This window comes from Drosophila willistoni, chromosome 3R (genome assembly GCF_018902025.1).
Source record: "Drosophila willistoni isolate 14030-0811.24 chromosome 3R, UCI_dwil_1.1, whole genome shotgun sequence".
In the NCBI taxonomy this organism is placed as follows: domain Eukaryota; kingdom Metazoa; phylum Arthropoda; class Insecta; order Diptera; family Drosophilidae; genus Drosophila; species Drosophila willistoni.
Genome location: NC_061086.1, coordinates 19,764,981 through 19,782,275, shown reverse-complemented (window position 1 = coordinate 19,782,275; position 17,295 = coordinate 19,764,981). Strand labels below are relative to the sequence as shown.

General features: G+C 39.5%; 3 protein-coding genes across 3 annotated transcripts; 2 read left to right on the top strand and 1 right to left on the bottom strand.

The window, feature by feature from the left end:
- Positions 1-244: 244 nt before the first annotated feature.
- LOC6647894 (F-box only protein 9) lies at positions 245-2,001 on the top strand. The gene is made up of 3 exons (XM_002070498.3): positions 245-504; positions 573-1,215; positions 1,274-2,001. The coding sequence occupies exons 2-3, from the start codon at positions 575-577 to the stop codon at positions 1,926-1,928; spliced, it is 1,296 nt and encodes a 431-aa protein (XP_002070534.1). The 5' UTR covers positions 245-504; positions 573-574; the 3' UTR covers positions 1,929-2,001.
- LOC6648088 (programmed cell death protein 2-like) lies at positions 1,964-4,241 on the bottom strand. Its single transcript, XM_002070499.4, has 3 exons — positions 4,033-4,241; positions 2,872-3,959; positions 1,964-2,809 (listed from the first exon to the last, which is right to left on the bottom strand). The coding sequence occupies exons 1-3, from the start codon at positions 4,138-4,140 to the stop codon at positions 2,554-2,556; spliced, it is 1,452 nt and encodes a 483-aa protein (XP_002070535.1). The 5' UTR covers positions 4,141-4,241; the 3' UTR covers positions 1,964-2,553.
- A 79-nt stretch (positions 4,242-4,320) lies between these two features.
- Positions 4,321-7,745, top strand: LOC6648089 (microprocessor complex subunit DGCR8). Its single transcript, XM_002070500.4, has 5 exons — positions 4,321-5,039; positions 5,435-5,623; positions 5,685-6,649; positions 6,707-6,961; positions 7,025-7,745. Exons 1-5 carry the CDS (start codon positions 4,787-4,789, stop codon positions 7,310-7,312), a joined length of 1,950 nt encoding a protein of 649 aa, XP_002070536.1. The 5' UTR covers positions 4,321-4,786; the 3' UTR covers positions 7,313-7,745.
- The last annotated feature ends 9,550 nt before the right edge of the window (positions 7,746-17,295 follow it).

The window sequence follows — 17,295 nt, the reverse complement described above, 5'->3', positions numbered from 1 at the left end:
AAACCTATCGATAACTATCGATATAAATATGTAACACAAGGAAAGATGTGAACTTTATTTAAACTATTTTAAAATTTTATTTAACCTTTATTGCTGAACATTTTAATTGCTATAAGAATGAAAGTAATTATAAAGAAAGAAAGAAAAATTACAATTGTAAATCCATGATGAAAGAGTTGAAATATGTGATTTGCCTTGGGGTGAAACTCGTGAGTCCCGTATTTGTCTGTGACTTCCGTGACTCAGGAATTGGCCATCGCAAACAGCAGCAAATAGAATTATTGGAAGCGTTTGTTTTCGTCAAACCAAAATACAACTAAATTTTGGGGTCTCACCAATGGCCACATGTTGCACACAATTCAAAACTACTTCAAAATACAGGGGTGAAGCGCGCGGTCACTATCAGCAATACGCGCGACCCTTTATTATAGTTAAAATTATCACCACCCACGACGTTTGCACCACTTCTCTATTCTCTTTTCCCAAGTTTTAAAATAGTTACAGGTTAGATAGAAATTGCGTCAGATAACAAATGTTTGAACACGAAACTGATTTAGTTTTTTTTGCTTTAGATATGTCCGACACAGAGTCTAACACGGAATTCCATGGTCACGGTCGTAGTGAGCTGGATGAATTCCGTGATAGTTGGCAACGGGAGCTCCAAGCACAAGCAACATCGGCTAATGCCAGCGAGGCAGATCATCTTCAAGCCAAGGCAGAGATCCTGTACCGAACGGCTGTAAAATTAGAGCAGATGGGGAAGGTTTACGACGCGTTACCCTTCTATCGCAAGGCCACACAGATTGTACCTGATATAGAATTCAAATTCTATGAGCAGCAAAAATTGACTAACAATGATGCCACTAAAAAATTTCAAAATCTTGCCAATGATTTTGCCAAGCAGCTAGATTTGGGAACTTCAGATTTCGAGCAACGTGACGATGCGATAATAATTGATCTTTACGAGAAATTTCAGCGAGATCTGAGTCAGGATGAAGCCTATGCAGGCAAGCTTGTGATGAGCAGTCGCGATTCTAATGTTTTGACAACAGGACTGCACATTTCCAATTTGCCTCCAGAGATTATAATTCGTATATTTCGTTGGGTGGTATCAGCTCAACTGGATATGCGCTCCTTGGAACAGTGTGCTGCAGTATCCAAAGGTTTTTATGTATACGCCCGCAGCGAGGAGCTTTGGCGCTTGGCTTGTGTCAAGTGAGTAAAGTAAGATTTTTGTAGAAGAACCTACTAAATAATAATTTCTCATCCACAGAGTCTGGGGCCAAAACGTTGGGACATTGGAAGCACAAGACATTCAAAGTTCCAGCGTATATTCTTCCTGGCGCGATATGTTCATCCGCAGGGAACGCGTACACTTCAGCGGCTGCTACATTAGCAAGACAACTTATCTACGCATGGGTGAGAATAGCTTTCAGGACCAGTTCTATAGGCCGGTACAGCTTGTGGAATACTATCGTTATATACGATTTATGCCAGATGGAAAGGTCCTAATGATGACCAGCGCTGATGAACCAGCCCAAGGTGTCAATAAACTAAAGCAGCCGCATAACACACGCCCCGATGTTCTGCACGGGCGTTATCGCCTATTTGGAAATACAGTAACACTTGTTCTACAAAAAAATCAAGCTAGGCAGCAGACACAGGGTTACATGCGACAACGTCGTGGCAGTATTATGCCAGTCGATGAGGATGCCAACAATGCCACACATTTCCTTATAGAGCTACGCATAACGAACACACCAAAAAGACCATGCGCCCAGCTTGTTTGGTCGCACTATACCCTAGTGCAGAAGCGAAATAAAGTCGATATTAATTCCGATTTTGATTTGACGGATGCCAAGTATCCGCCATTATGGTTTTCACCCGTAAGAAGTTATCACCTGGATGCTGATGCCCCATTAGCCTGAGCATTTTTTCCCAAGATTGGAAATAAAACAAATTGTTTAGCGTTTCACTAGATTGAAAACTGATTTAGTATAATTTTTTGTTTGTTTTTTTTTTGTTTTAGAGTGGAACAAAAACGAAATATTTGTAGCAACTATCCCGGTTTGCTGCCTAAAAGCGTACAACGTTCTTATTAACTAGAGCATAAAATCTTCCTAGGACAAGTGAGAAGCTTAGCTTTTCCATTTGATTTTCTAAGTGAATGCAGTTGTTCTTTTTGTAGTTTAAAATCCAAATAACCTTTGTTAAATAACTAAACACATGTTAATATATAGTGCAAGCTTTTAAGTCGTTTTTTGTTTTTTAAATTTGATATGATAATGAGATAATTCATTGTAAATGATGAACGGACTTAAATAGCAAACTGTTCTTTGTTTAAAAAGCGAGGAGTAAATATACTCTTTTTAAAATCCATCGTTTTTGAAATTTAGGAAAATTAAAAGTTGTTCCAATCAATCCCAGATATATCTAAATATATGAATTAAAAAGTTTGCTAATACGACTGATGAGGTTTGCACATGGTTTTCATGCATGTAGTCATTTTACTAAGGCATTGTTTTGTAGGTTTTTTTTTTGGAATTGAAATTTTTATGCCTCAGACTGCACAATCACCTGTTCGTAGCGCATCTGATCAGGAGTATCCCAGCAGCTCTTTAGGCAGGTGAAAACCAGCACATTTCCATATTCAATGGGCACACTTGATGCATTCTGCTGGAATCTTAACTTGGGTATCAAAGTGGGCAGCAACTGGACCTCGCAGATGGTTTCACCTTTGCAATTCTGACACTTTGGCAGCGGTTCTGCTAGAGGACCCACCAACAAAGGCAGCGCATCGCGAGAATACCTGCAATGCATGACAATTATAAATATATGGATTCAGTGATTACTCGAATGAATTTGGCTAACCTTAGGATTTGGCCCGGATTTTGCTGTAGAGTGGTAATAAAATTGTGGAATACAACATCACCGTGGGCAGGCAATGCCTTTTCATAGGACTCATGTTCGTCGCACGACTCACCGGTGGCCACTGTTGAGCCTGACGATGTGGCTCCAAGCGGGGAATGGGCTGGATCCTCGTCTCGCATCTTGTACTCTTGATACAGGTCGCGTATGTGATCCATTGAAAGGTCACCGTCGTAATGCTCGTATTCTTCTAGTTTCGCATTACTCTCCACTTCCACGGAGATGTAAAACGATTTTAGTGTTAGGTCTTTAACTTGAGAAAGCGGCCCTAGGCTGGCCGGCAACGATGTGTGCTTCAATAATGCAATAAGATCTCGTTCCGGTTTCTTGGGAGTGTCCACCAATACAACATCTGTTTCGGGCCCTTCAATTTCGGCACAAATTGTCGCAGTGCTTGCACTGGCACTTGCTCCATCTGCACATTCTGTGGCATCGTCGGCAGCACAATTCGCATTAGGATCTTCGCTGGCGTTATGGGGCATTGAGCTCATATCCATTTGACCAAATCCGCATACCAAATCATTCTCCACAGATGTACTCTCGTCGTCGTCATCATCAATATTGGTTAGATCTTGTTGTGGTGAAGCCTCCAAATCCTCATTAATGCCTATACCATTTGGCCGCACATTGCCATTTCGCTCGTTTTGCTCCTCATCTGCTGTCATGTCCATTACCTCATCGACAACTTCCGCATCGCCGCCGCTATCGCCCCAATCGTCCACCCCATTACACCAATTAACTTTTTGCAAGGCGCTCGATTTGTTCTTCTTTTTCTGTTTGCCTGTGACAGGAGCAGCCTTAGGCACCTGCTCACTGATCACATCGTATTGAGAACCAATGTCCAGATGCTGAGTACGCACGCATACCCAGCTTTTCTGATTGGTCGAGCACGCAGGACTCACACATCCAAATATATAAAGATTTCGATGAAATTGCGATCGATCAAGTGGCGCATACATCTGCACAATCAGGGGACGCACCATTCCACAGAGCGGACAAGCGGGTACGGTGACTTCATTTCTGGGCCAGTCCTATTTTGGAGAAAAATCAATTTTAATTATCGCCTGCCTCCTGCCCCATGGGCTGTTTGTGAGAGATGCTTACTGGTAGGCCACCAATTTTGTTGGTGAAACTGTTCAGAAATGCCACCTGCTTGGCCGGAATTTCCTCATCCTCATAGCCCAGGTACACAGTCGATTTGTTTTTTGCCATTCAAATTAATAATTATTGTTTCTTCTTTGCTTTTAACGGTAATTCGCTTTTTCGTCCCTTTTCACGTTTTTCTTTCGACGTTGTTTGAGAGAGCCGCTCTCGAACGTGAGAAGGTTCGAGAGCATCAGTGTTGCATAGTATTGATGGTAAACAGCTGTTTGCTAGTGCTGTACAATTGGTTTGTTCAACAGCTGTTTGGCTGTAAGTGTATATTGATTTAGTTTGCATTTAATTAGAAATTTACCAACTTACTAACTAATTTAAATAAATAACGGGTTGTGTATCCTTATGCGGCTCCTTTTGCTTTGGTGTTTTGTCCTGCCCTTGTCTGCAACAGCAACGGAATAGAATCCATAGCAAAAGACAAGCTGCTCGTGTTTTCGTTGTTTGCAAAATTTTCGGTGCAATTAACGTGTTCGAAACGAAAGAAAAGACAACCTAGTGTATCATTTTAAACGGCTCTTCATTAAGGCTAGCGTTTTTTCATGTTGTTAAAGTTGCTTCTAGCTTAATCAATGCGACACTTCCAATGAGGAATCCATTCGAAATCGTTGGATGATATCAGTATTGGTTATTGGCGAGAAGCATCTAAAAGCAGCTTTAAGTTAACAAACAATTAGATTGTTAAGCATTATAAGTTAAGACAATGGCCGAGAAAATGGGTGAAGAGCTTAGAGCAGTTGAAGAGGAACTATCGCTAATTGCCCCAGTGGCGGCCAAGCGGCCCCGCCTGGAGGACGATGAGCAGGCATTGAAAGTAGCCGGCTTCTCGTTAAGTGCCATTGAAGAAATGCGTCACACACGCGATGTGGAGCTACAGAATGAGCCAATGGATCAGCAATTGCGTCAATTTCAAGTGCTTGACGAGGTTGGCTTTGGCAGTGAGGATGACGATTCAGGTGAGCCAGATACGAAACAAAGGGCGGAATATATATTTGTGTGTATCTACAGATATATCACTTTGGTCGGAAATGCTTCTGCTTTGCGTTGCAAACTTCTGTTTGAACCTGTTTTCTTATCTCTTAGAGATCTGTCAAGACCTTATCATTGAACAAATAATGGAAGCTGATAAACTGAAAAGAAAAACCAAAAGAAAAGTAGATTTAGAATTTAGTTGATTCAGTGCCTTCTGGGCAGAAAATGCATTAAAAAATGCGCATGATTCCAATTGTACGCTTGGAATTGCCAGCAAAATCAGGTATTTGAAAGTCGAGGGGGTGGTCTGGCGATCGTTGAAGGCGTCAAAGGGTGTTAAATTGCTTGAACATTTTCTTGTGGTTTCTATTTGGATTAGATGAGGCCAGCGAAAAACAGAATGGCGATACTTATGCCGATGATGAAGACGGTGCCGATGGCGATGACTATGATTCATCTGAATTCGATGATGACGAAATTGAGAATCTATTGGATGAGAAATTGCCCGAGGATTTGCGTGAGTCTAAGCGTCCCAAATATGAGCAGCGTTTCAAAACTGTTTTAGAGGGTAAGCCAGCAAAAATCTAGGTGTCGAAATTTGAGTAAACTTCTTATATTTCTTTTGATAGAGAAACGACACAATCATTTTGAGGTCTTGCCCGAAGGTTGGGTCCAAGTCACACATAACAGTGGGATGCCACTATTCCTACATCGCAAGACACGGGTCTGCTGTGCGGCTCGTCCATATTTTCTGGGCACTGGTAGTGCCCGCAAACATGCTGTGCCCTTGGGTGCCATACCCTGTCTCAATTATCGTCGGGCATTGGATGAGGAAGCGGAAACCGAACAGCAGAGCAAAGAAACTGCCATCCAAACTCCAGCAGTAGGTGTTTGCCCTATGGCTGCTTCTGCTGGTGCTACCACTGCTGATACTTCCATTGCTGCTGAGCCCATGGAGGTGGAGGCTAGAGAGAATAATACTGATTCGACGGCCCCTGCCTTGCCAGCCTTAATGCCTGCTGCCAAAATTGTCACAGTCAATGAGAATACCCAAAAGGAATCGGTGACTCCCGATCAACTTAATTCGTATTGCCAAAAACTATTCAAATTCAAAGAGATTCGCGTTCTCCGTTTTCGCAGTTGGAATGCACGCCGTAAATTCACGAAGAACCGCAAACACATTAAGAATATACAAAGGCCAACGCTGCCGGATGGCACTAAATTAATTAAATTTCCCATACTGGCTGCTTGTGGTGAGGGAGCAACCAATCCGCGTGGACGCAAGGAATGGATTATGAATCCGAATGGTAAAAGTTTTGTCTGCATTCTGCATGAATATGTCCAGCATGCCCTCAAGACACAGCCAACCTATGAGTTTAAGGAACTGCAGAATGCAGCCACTCCATACTCGGCCACAGTGTCGGTTAACAATTTGAAATATGGCACTGGCTATGGCACGAGCAAAAAGCAGGCCAAATCTGAGGCGGCTCGCGAAACACTAGAGGTACTCATACCGGATGTTAAAGATAAGATAACGGGCAACAACAAGGATCAAAAGAGTGGTACTGCTAAGAAAGCACAAAGCGATTTATCTGTAAGTAAGGCATACTCAAACTATAAACATATAATTTGATAGAATACTTTTTCTCAGGTTTTCGATGACATTCGCATTGATGATCCACGCGTTACCGAGTTCTGCAATAAGACCACAGAACCTGCACCCAATGCCATTCTATTGACGTGCCTGCAACGAAATTATGGAAGCGATGTGCAAATTAGCCAAGAGATCAATCGCACGGCCAACAACAAGAATGAATTCTCAATGACTGTGGGCAAGCATACGGCCAAAGTGGTTTGCAAGAATAAACGAGAGGGCAAGCAATTAGCTTCGCAAGCCATTTTACAGGTTAGATTTCTAGTCATTAATGCTCTTGGCCATTAAACTTAATCTAATCTGTTGTCTATTTAGAAATTGCATCCGCATATACAAACTTGGGGCTCATTGTTGCGCCTCTATGGCAATAATTCGATCAAAACATTCAAGGAGAAGAAACTAGAAGAGCAGGAGATTACCGTGCTGCAAAGTAAGGCAGCTGTAAATCAACCAAATTATGCCATATTGGATAAACTTAAAACGGAGATGTTAAAGCTATCGGCCAAACATGAAAGTGTCCACACAATGGGTACCTTTGTGCCACCCAATGATGTGGATTTGCCAACATCGTCGGGCTCAAATTTAAATAATGTTGAGTTATAGTTATTAATGGAAAATATTCCAACAAACGGTTAATGAAAATTTCAAATCTTGCATGGCTCAACAACAAGAAGAACGAATAGCCAATTCCTCTTAATCAAATCTCATGTGATGCTGCTATATGCTATATATTTATGACACAACGACATGGTTCTCTAAAAGGGCAAGCACATGGACAATTACGAAAACGAAAACTATGAATAATTAGTAGCATGTTAGAACAAGTTACCCCATACCCGCTATTCACAAAATCTATTTGCTTTATTGAGAGATCCGGACTGCATAGAGCTACAAAATACACTTACCTAGGGGAGATAAGATCACTCTCCAAAACGAAACTGTCTCATCTTAAGTATACAAATGAAAGTAATTATTGTAGTCCAGATTTTGCATTTTATAAATAAAATATGATATTTTCCTTTTTTTCCCCCATTAATGGCAAATGCATTAAAAAAACATACCTATGTATATATATTTATTTATATATGTATGTGCATATATACTATATGAATGTGTATAAAACAACAAAAATGAAATATTTACAGGCCATTATGAGTCCAAAGAGTGAGGGGATGGCCAGGGACAGGTAGTCGTGAGATGTTGTTGCTTATATTCGTAGGTATGTGTATTTCAGTGTAAGTGTGTGTGTGTGTGCGTGCAATTATTTAAAAGACGATGCAGTCATAAATTATGCTACATTTTCATTTCATTCTAACGCTTCGTTTTTTATAGCATTCCAACGAGCCCGAGCCGGAGCAAGAGCCAGAGTCAGACACACACACACACACACAAACACACACTTAGACACGGACACGGACGAATATGTATGTGTATATAGAGATGGAGTCATATATCCATACCTATTCGCGTACATACAAACAAACGCACAGGCGCAAGTGAATTCGCCGCAAAATAAACGGGAAAAAGAAAACAACACCAGCAACCAACTGGCCCCCATCATCAACTGCGCATCGAAGAGCGCGCAGCAGCCATTTGGGAGATGAATGTTGGTTAGATTGGATTGCAACCTCATCGGCAAGTTACTTGTATCTGTATCTTTAGTATTGGTTCGTTGCGTGGCGAGTGCAAAAGCAGTGAATATCTAGCTCCGGAGCATCCTGTGTGTGATTGTCCATCATCATACAACAAACACACACAGACACACACACAGAGAGAGTGACTGGTTGAGTTTTGATTTAAATTTAAAACCATAAAACCAAAAACGAAAGCAAATCACCTTAAATAACAAATATATCGGGCACACGACTTACCCTCCCCTCATAAATCCCACTTCCTGCCAGGACGCTACTGTGTTTCGCGAGTTGCATGTGCTTTCCTTTCCTTCTCATCACAAATGTGCGGCATTAAAAATCGTTGAGAAGATACGCGTGGCGGTTAATACAAAAATGTCCTAAAATTGGGTCTCGTTCAAGCAGCAGAGAGCAATACAAAAAAAAAAAAAAGAAAAAAAGGAGGAAAATCGAGTATACATCTCGTCTGCCAGAGCATCAACATTGTCCTCGTGCCTGGTGGCTGGTGTTGTCGTGTTCGCACACACACACGCACATGCAATTGTGTGTCGGCGGTCTAAGCCATTCAAAAATATGTAAATTATGTAAAATATTATTGGAATTTTGTCAGCTTTATAGAAAAATATATCGACAACATCATCGCCTGTACGTCAGGATCTAAAAAGACAACATTTACGGCATTTACAAGGTGAGTGGAAGCGCATTAGGCGCCAAGTGTTTGGTTTTGGTTTCTGGGGGTTTCGCAGAATGTTGGAAAATTCAATAATCCGCCACAGGGCGCCCAATTGTCCCGCTTATATGGGCCTCCCCGTTCTCCCAACCCCACCTTTTACACCCCCCCACGCCATCCCATGTAACAAAACATTATGCTTCTCTATATACGTCAGTCCCGGCGTCTGTTGCGTTGTCAGAAACTAGGTTGACTTTGCTTTGGGTTCAGGCTTAACTTTGCTTTTTTGTTTTGCGCAATTTCAATATCAGTTTTGGTTTCGATTTCGTTTCCAGTTAATTTCTGGTAAATGAAAGAAAAACAATGCCAATATCAAGCAACAACATTCAACAACAACAACTAAAAAAATGTTGACAAAGTCTATTTGTTTACCTTTACGTTACTTTTTCTGATGGCTTTTTCATGGCTCTTTCACCCGCACCCGGAGAATAAAGGGCCTAGAAATAATATGAAATCAAAATAGTCATCATACGAAAGAGCCTTTGATCATTATTTAAGCAGAATCATTCGCACGTAATGCGAATCTCAGGGACCAGGAAAAACCAATATGATTTCCATGGACGACCTATATCCCGCCCCCCTAAACTTCTCACAATCCTTTTTGTTTTGTCCATTGAATATTCCATTAAATTAACTTTAACATTTTATTTTTCTCATTAAAAGTCTTTTTTTTTTTCATTTCTATCATTCGATACAAATAAACAAAATCCCATTTATTTGTTTTCTAAAGAATTTCTAGTTCTGCACACATATGTAGTCTATATGTGTATATAAACTCCGATATGCAAATTTTGATATGAATTGCCAAGACCAACATTCGATGCAGAAATATTTTGCTATTTATTTACCAATATGTATACTAGATGTTTTCTTTTTTTTGCTGAAACAAAGTCAGAATTTAATAGAAATTGTCTATGGTATATGTATCTATAAACATTGATCAATGTTCAGTGAAGAAATCTTATATTGTTTGTTAACTAAACGAATAAAGCAAATGTAATTAAGCCAAAAGATGTTTACATATATAAAAGGTTTAGTTTAGTTTTCTGTCCTAATAAAATCATAATTATTAACAGGCGTAGATAATATTTAATGCTAGCTTCCTAATACCATGGATAATTGACAATTTTATTTATATAATATAAACCCCTTAACGCTTTATATTTTACTTTAATTTATTAGATTGAAACCTCAAATCATTGTGGTTTGTGAGTCATTCCAAGTATTTCTCATTAAACTTAAATAATTATTCCAGGGCATTTGAATGCCTTTATACAATAATTGTTTCATTTGGTTATAAAATTATATAAATTTACCTTCAGATTTTGCCCAAATTGGTAAATTATTTTGTTAAAGAAGTTTGTCCATTCATTCGATAGTTACGTAATTTTAGATCTGATGTTAAACAACGAGATTGAAAACATTTTCTGGGTAAAGCTAGGTCCATTACAAAAGTATCTTACCTCTCTATTTTATACAGTGCAATAATAATTTTAATTTCAACAGGTTTAGAACATGACCAAGACCAACTAGAGTCTTATTGTTAGTAAAATAGGCTTCAGTAGGTTCTTTCAAGATTCGGTTGCGGCTCGTTTTTTATTATAATATTAATTTTGGGTTTAAATACTTTGAAAGTGGCAGAACTTTGTCAATATCTTTATGGGCAGGTTTAGGTCTACGACAAAACTGCCACCACAAGGTGCTCTTTGATCTTCGATAAGCAAATCCAGGTAATGTGACGTTGTAAAGCCTGAAAACCAATGGCAAACCTTGACAGAACCTAAACCGACCAAGACAAAAGTTGGCCGAAACAATACTTTACGATGCTTTTAACCAAATGTAAATACACACAAAAGTTTTCCTTTTTGTTGAAAGAGCAAAGTGAATAAGTAGGAGAAGAAGGACAAGGAGATGGAGGAACTGAAGAGATAGTAAAGGAGCCAACGGCAGACCAGAATGAAAATTTGAAAAGGGGCTTATCAAATTCTTAGAACGGCTTTACAAAGAAATAGAAAAATAAGCCAGAAAAATCGCGTCGCCCTGCGAACAAATTATCACTGTCTTGAAAATCAATAAACATTAATCTTGACGCGATTTTGTCTATATCCCTTGTTATTTGCTTTTCAAATGCGCTGACGCTAACGCCTTTGGGCATTTAATAATAGATTGAAGTTTAATTGGACTGTTATGGATGGGGGAGGAAACATGGCGCGGGCTAGTGCTAAAATGACTGACTGAAGCCTGCCAATTATAATTATAATTATTACTTACCTGAGAGCACTAGCCAGCCAACAGATTCTTGTGAAAATTGTAAATACACTTTCCCATCGTGTTACTCGTTTTGTTAGAGGGAGTTAAGTGGGTCGTAGTGGGCGACCCTTTCAAGGAGCCCTTGGGATTAGAGACTCCCTAGCTGATTTTTCTAAATCTGAGTAGTGAGACTCATTACGCAAAGGTAGTAAAAATTGCCAGTCATTTTCTAATTAACTACCAAAGCAATTGTTGAGAGCTTTCCTTGTTATTTTCTACTGAATTATATATTGTTTATTAAAAGGATTTCAAGTACTCCCTTGCGCTTTTATCGTAATGTAAACTAAGCTCAATGTTTCACAATAATAACAATTACCTTAATGTAGTTTTCAAAAGTAAATTCTGTGAACCAATTTATATGGATATTGTTATACGATATTTACTCAACATTATTAATTATGTTTTTAGTCTCCCATTGTTATGTTTCTTATCAGATGCAAATGCATCATCATCTCTTTTCCTAAGTCTGCATTTAAGCCATTATTCAATAGACTCAATTTACATCATTGGAAATCCTCAACTGCATTGCGTAGATATCAGAATTATGGACAATTCATTTTATATTGGTGAGCGCAGTTCAATTATCAGAAGCCCTGTTAAGGTAAATCATTAGGAAACAATATTAAATTTCAGAGTTTCGAGCAAAGCAGTTTGAAATCCCTTATGTCCATCAAACCTAAACGTTGTGAGCTGTTGAAAGGGACTAAGGGGAGATTGAACAAGGTTGTATATGTTAATCTTTAGCCCGCTTAACCATCTTGTACATTTGCATAAATTAGTTAGTCTATAGTCTGACACGAGCTTAATATGTAAGGAAATTGAAATGCTTCAACTAATAGACTCAGGGGGATTTCTTTTGATTGGGTCCTTGACTTGCCCCAAACCAGTTTCATTTACACATTGATTTAAGTGTTCCATCCGCCCTATATCCTGCCTTCATAGCACTCATCCCCTTATTGACAGGGCCCCTCAAACTCAACCCAGTGAGTAACTTTATACCATGAAATTAAAATTTAATTTCAATTAACTTATCACATCGTTTTTCCAACATCCACAACCACATCCAACACCAATGAAAAATGCCTAGAAAATCAACTGCCTAAGCTGCCTAAGCTTCCGTTTCCCTTCGTGTGTTCTCATACCCCAAGCTCCCATCTCACCACGTCATCCCCATCTTAAAAATATTACTAACACATTGAACTTTGGCTAATCTATGGAAAGGTGAATCGTTGAGCCTGGGCTATGCTGGGCTGGGCTGGGCTCGTCTTAACTTGGCTTGTTGGTCCATCACCTTGGCACCTTGAAAATTTCATAATTAAACGTTGCCCTTGTCGTTTCGTTCGTTCGTTCGTTTGTTCATACCTTGGGCATAGACACACCTTAAAGAATTCTAATTAAATCATCGTAAGAACTTTTGAGGACTTTTCTTTCGTTTCTTTGCCTTATTTTTATGTTGATTCATGTTCCATGTGGCAGCTGCCGAAGTTTTCCAAACTTTTGCCTAGCCTCAAAGCTTGGCCCAAGAATTTGCTTGATTTCGTTTTTCTCTCTCTTTTTTCCTTTTTTTTCTGTTATTTTTTTCCCCCCCTAATTTACCAGTCTCCAATTTGTGCATTATGCCGACTAATTTGTGGTGTTTGCTTTGGTCTGGTCGGGTTCGGAGATATTCTTTCTGGCTTATGCAAAGTAAGGGATAAAGCCCTACATATGCTGATAGAGAGGGAGAGTGTAGTTAGGGCCAGTTAGGGGGTATAGGCTAGAGCGATGGTGGCGGCGCCTGACTGGCTGGAGTATCAGTATTTCATGTCGCCACAGACACATACACAACACACCCACACACACACACACACAGATAATATACATATATGCAAGATTCATAGACTCATAAATCTTTAAGTATTGAAAAACCATTTTTGCCTATAACAACTCACGCCGAAAAGTTTATCCGGCCGACGCGAAATTGTAAGTGAGAGGGCCAGGAAGAATGTATATGGTGGTCGGAGAAACTGTGGTGGCAGTGCGTGTTTGGGTGTGGGTTACTGTCCGTGTGTATGCGTGTGTGTGTGTGTGTGTGCTGGTTGGTGTGGGTCCGAACATTTGCAAAACTTTGCTTGAGGTGAAAGCAAACAACGTGACGTCGAATATCCAACACCACCAACAGCTATGTACAACATCGAATACCAATTTAACGTAGACACCAATTCAATGAAGGGAATGGTAACGGGAACGGGAACGAAAATGGGATGGAGTCGGGAGTGAGAGGAATGTATGTAGTTAGCTGCTACCGGCTGTTTGTATGTGGTATGTCCAAAAGCAGGGTGAATACCCACAAAATAATATTGTGAATGGTCACACATGTAAGGACATTAGGCTGGTTTGTTTTTCACACCAGGAAATCAAAAAAAATCTGGTTAACTTTTGTGATTTCTATGGAAACCAATGGCTTAACTGATGGCACAGTAAACAACTTCTTAGTTGTAGCAGTTAATTAGGTCTCCAAAAGGATAATGGGAAAAAAATTAATAAAACTAGCAAAGCATTTTTTAGACAATCATCTTTAGAATGATTCTCTTTCGAATTTCTAGTAAAATTTATTACTAGGCGGTTAAAAATCTTACAATTTCTATCGAAAATATCATAACCTAATTTTTAGTTCTTTACTTAACTGGAATTTTTTAAATATTTCCAAAGGATTTTATATTCAAATCGAAAAAGCAAACTTTCAATGCGATTGAGTGAATTTTTTCCATTTATAGAATTACTTTCAAACTATTAAAACAAATAGAAATTTTTCCTGAAGCTAGAAAGTCTGGTTGTGAATGTTAGTGTTTGTTTAATCAACAGCGATAATCAACAAACATTTCTATATAAAAACAAAGATACTAAGTGTAGAAGACTAGTTTGTTATACAAATTGGAACAACTAGTCGTATGTGTAGTATTCGCGTATTGTTATTCAAACAACAAGTCGTATGCGTAATATCGGGTTTTTCTACACTTGATGAAAAAACAAAAATACAATTAAAATATGCTTCTGGTTTTGTGTACAAAAATTTTTACAGAAAACAAACCACTCTAATGTACATATACATACATACACATTGTTAAACTATGCTTTTGGGGCATTGGCCAAAGAGCTTCAAGTTGCGAAAGGAGCCAGCATGTGCTCTTCAGCTTTCCATATGCTCCAACGAAGCGTTCGAAATGAGAGAGGATATTCATGAAATGGAATAACTAATGACTTTATGCTGGAAGCGTGTTTTGTTAATTGCATTTGGTCGAAACGATGAGCCGATGTGTAGGGTCCTTGGGTTGGCCCCCAAAAAGTTCATGTTGAACAGCATTTAATGTGGGGAAAACAAAAATAACTGGGCAAAACGAAAAAAAAAAAAAAAAAACAAAAATCCACCCAACAAAACAAAAGAGAAGAACAAACCACACAAAAATTCAATGTTCGCTTGTTGCGGCCAAACGAAACTTAACGAAATTAGAGTCAGCCAAGCAGCAAAACCCATTGCTACAACAACAAATAAGTTGACAGAGACCGCGGCTAATGAAACCGCAGTTGGAATTAGGGAATGGTCCATCGTTATGTGTGAGAAACTGGCTGGAGGATATGGCTACTCAAGTAACTGACACGCTGTGGCACTGACACTGTCCGTTTCGGGTTTGAGTTTGGGTTTTGGGTTTGTGTTCAACTTCGAAAAATGATGGCGACAATTTGCCAAATGCCAGCGATAAGCTGAGTGGTTAGATCGTATGAGCATTTATGACCCAGCCCTTGAATCTGTCTCTCTCTCTCTCTCTCTCTCATTCTCACCCACTCGGCGGAAGCATAAAAGGGTTAAGTTTGTCTGTTTTCTTTTTTTCTTTTCTATTGTTTTCGGGTTTGCTAGCTTAATTCAGTGAAGCGGTGACTACATTTCATCCATTGGCAAATGGGGGAAGGTTAGGAATGTAGCAAGGTCATGGTGCTCTCGTTCGAAAGGGAGGATATTATACAAGGATATTGAATTCATCCTTTTGCTATATCATAAATGCGCCAAAGTAGAAAAATCAATCATAAAGTTGATTGCTTTCAGAGAAATGTTTGAGAACTAAAAATTTATTTGTTATGGAATGAAAAACCAGTTAAATTTAAGAGATAATTCGATTCTATCTTAATTTATTGTTTACGAAATGCATAAAACTTAGCTTAAGTCCTTTTCAAAAGCATTAATCTTTCCAACAATCGAAGCAAGACCTCCGAATCAATCAAATCAGGCTAGAAGGCTTTCAGTTTATGCCACAATTAAGAAAACTCTCATTAGTATGCCATGTCGAGAGGTTTTTTTTTTTAATTAATTGTTTTGGATTATATGATTCGAAAGGTATGTTTTGCGGTTAGGTAGCCACATCATTTGAAGTTCCGCATGTCAAGTGGCCCTGATGGCCCAATATATACATACAAACGTACGTATATGTATATTCAACCATCAATGTTGTGTTCTCTCTTCGTCTGCATCATCATTCACTTGAGTGAGCTTTTGCTTCATTAATTGGCCTAGCACTAGCTGGACGAGGACAGAATTTATGGTTATAATCTACTCATATTTCCGTTTTATATCCTACGGACATTTGCATTCTGTTGCCTCAATTATATGAAAATAAATACTTAAATACCATTTAATTAGAGGGAGCCAGAGAAAGGAGGAACTCAAGAGAAATGGTTAAGGGAAGAAAAAGTAAGGAGAACACACTTCAAAGTCAAAAGCTTAGAATGGTCAAGTCAAATGGAGCACACTGTGGTTGAATGGTGTGCTCTGAATGGGTGTGTGCTCTCACATCTTATTTGGACATCCGGACCGGATGGTGGCCACACAATTACTTGCATACTCGTATGTATGTTTGCTTTGAACACAGACGTGGGGGGATGCTTCAGTGCTTCCATGCCCATTACCCAAAAACCCACCTAAAAGCAGACCATCACATGCAACAGCAACTACCCTGTAGTATATACTATACTATATCTGGGTCTGGGTCGGGGTCTGCTTGACTTCCTTAACGTTCAATTTGCGTACTTAAATTCGTTTCACTTTAATTACGAAGGTTTTCCATTTAATATTTTATGCTCCTCTTATGTACTCACACCAGAGCATGTTCATGTCCGTGTCGCCTGTCCCAGCTGCCGTTTGCTGTGTCCATGGTTCTCTCTCTCTCTCTCTCTGTCTCTGTCTCTCTATGTATCAGCCCTGTTTCCATGTCTCGTTCTATGGCACTTTGGCTGCTTCATCTGCTTAATGTCTGTCATTTTCATTGCTCCCCCAACATTCTGATCCTGCTGCTGGTGTTCCTGCTCCTACTTCCCCTCCTCTGCGTCATCGTTGTTGTCATTCTCGTCATCCTCTTGGTCGTTGCTGACGTTGCGTTGGGTGGCAACGTGTTTGCCCTCATCGCATTTCATTTTGTTTGGTAGGTAAATATTTCGACTATAAACTGTATTAAGGTATTCATAAATTGATGGCTATATGTAAGAGCGTGTGTGCAGAGTGTGGAATGAGTGGGTCTCAGTTGTCATCAAAGACATTTCGTTGTCAGCTCCCCACACCTTCAGCAGGAATATCCAATTTTGGCATTTTGCTTTTGCTTTTGCAAAATTGAACTTCAGGCAACAAGAAATCCAAAAATGGCCTATTCGAAAATTCGTTAACATATCGAATGACATAAAAATGTCTTGAAGTAAATGGCGTTGTTTATGCCACAACATCTAAATGAGCAGCAACAAGCTGAATGAAACGATTGGGGGATGGTAGATGTTTTGGGGGCGGCCATGTGGGGTTCCATTTCGTTTGGTGGCTTTGCCAAACCACGCATCATTACAAGGACGCATAGTGCTCACGGTTGGGTTGGGCGCGGGTGGTCTGGTTCATTCTCGTG

Bases quoted from the DNA above. Each gene is read 5' to 3' on its own strand.
- LOC6647894 (XM_002070498.3), top strand. From the start codon at position 575: ATGTCCGACACAGAGTCTAACACGGAATTCCATGGTCACGGTCGTAGT. The intron at 1,216-1,273 runs GTGAGTAAAGTA...TCTCATCCACAG, and splicing joins TGGCGCTTGGCTTGTGTCAA to AGTCTGGGGCCAAAACGTTG.
- LOC6648089 (XM_002070500.4), top strand. From the start codon at position 4,787: ATGGCCGAGAAAATGGGTGAAGAGCTTAGAGCAGTTGAAGAGGAACTA. The intron at 5,040-5,434 runs GTGAGCCAGATA...TATTTGGATTAG, and splicing joins CAGTGAGGATGACGATTCAG to ATGAGGCCAGCGAAAAACAG. The intron at 6,962-7,024 runs GTTAGATTTCTA...TTGTCTATTTAG, and splicing joins CTTCGCAAGCCATTTTACAG to AAATTGCATCCGCATATACA.
- LOC6648088 (XM_002070499.4), bottom strand. From the start codon at position 4,140: ATGGCAAAAAACAAATCGACTGTGTACCTGGGCTATGAGGATGAGGAA. The intron at 3,960-4,032 runs GTAAGCATCTCT...TCTCCAAAATAG, and splicing joins ACAAAATTGGTGGCCTACCA to GACTGGCCCAGAAATGAAGT. The intron at 2,810-2,871 runs GTTAGCCAAATT...CATGCATTGCAG, and splicing joins AATCCGGGCCAAATCCTAAG to GTATTCTCGCGATGCGCTGC.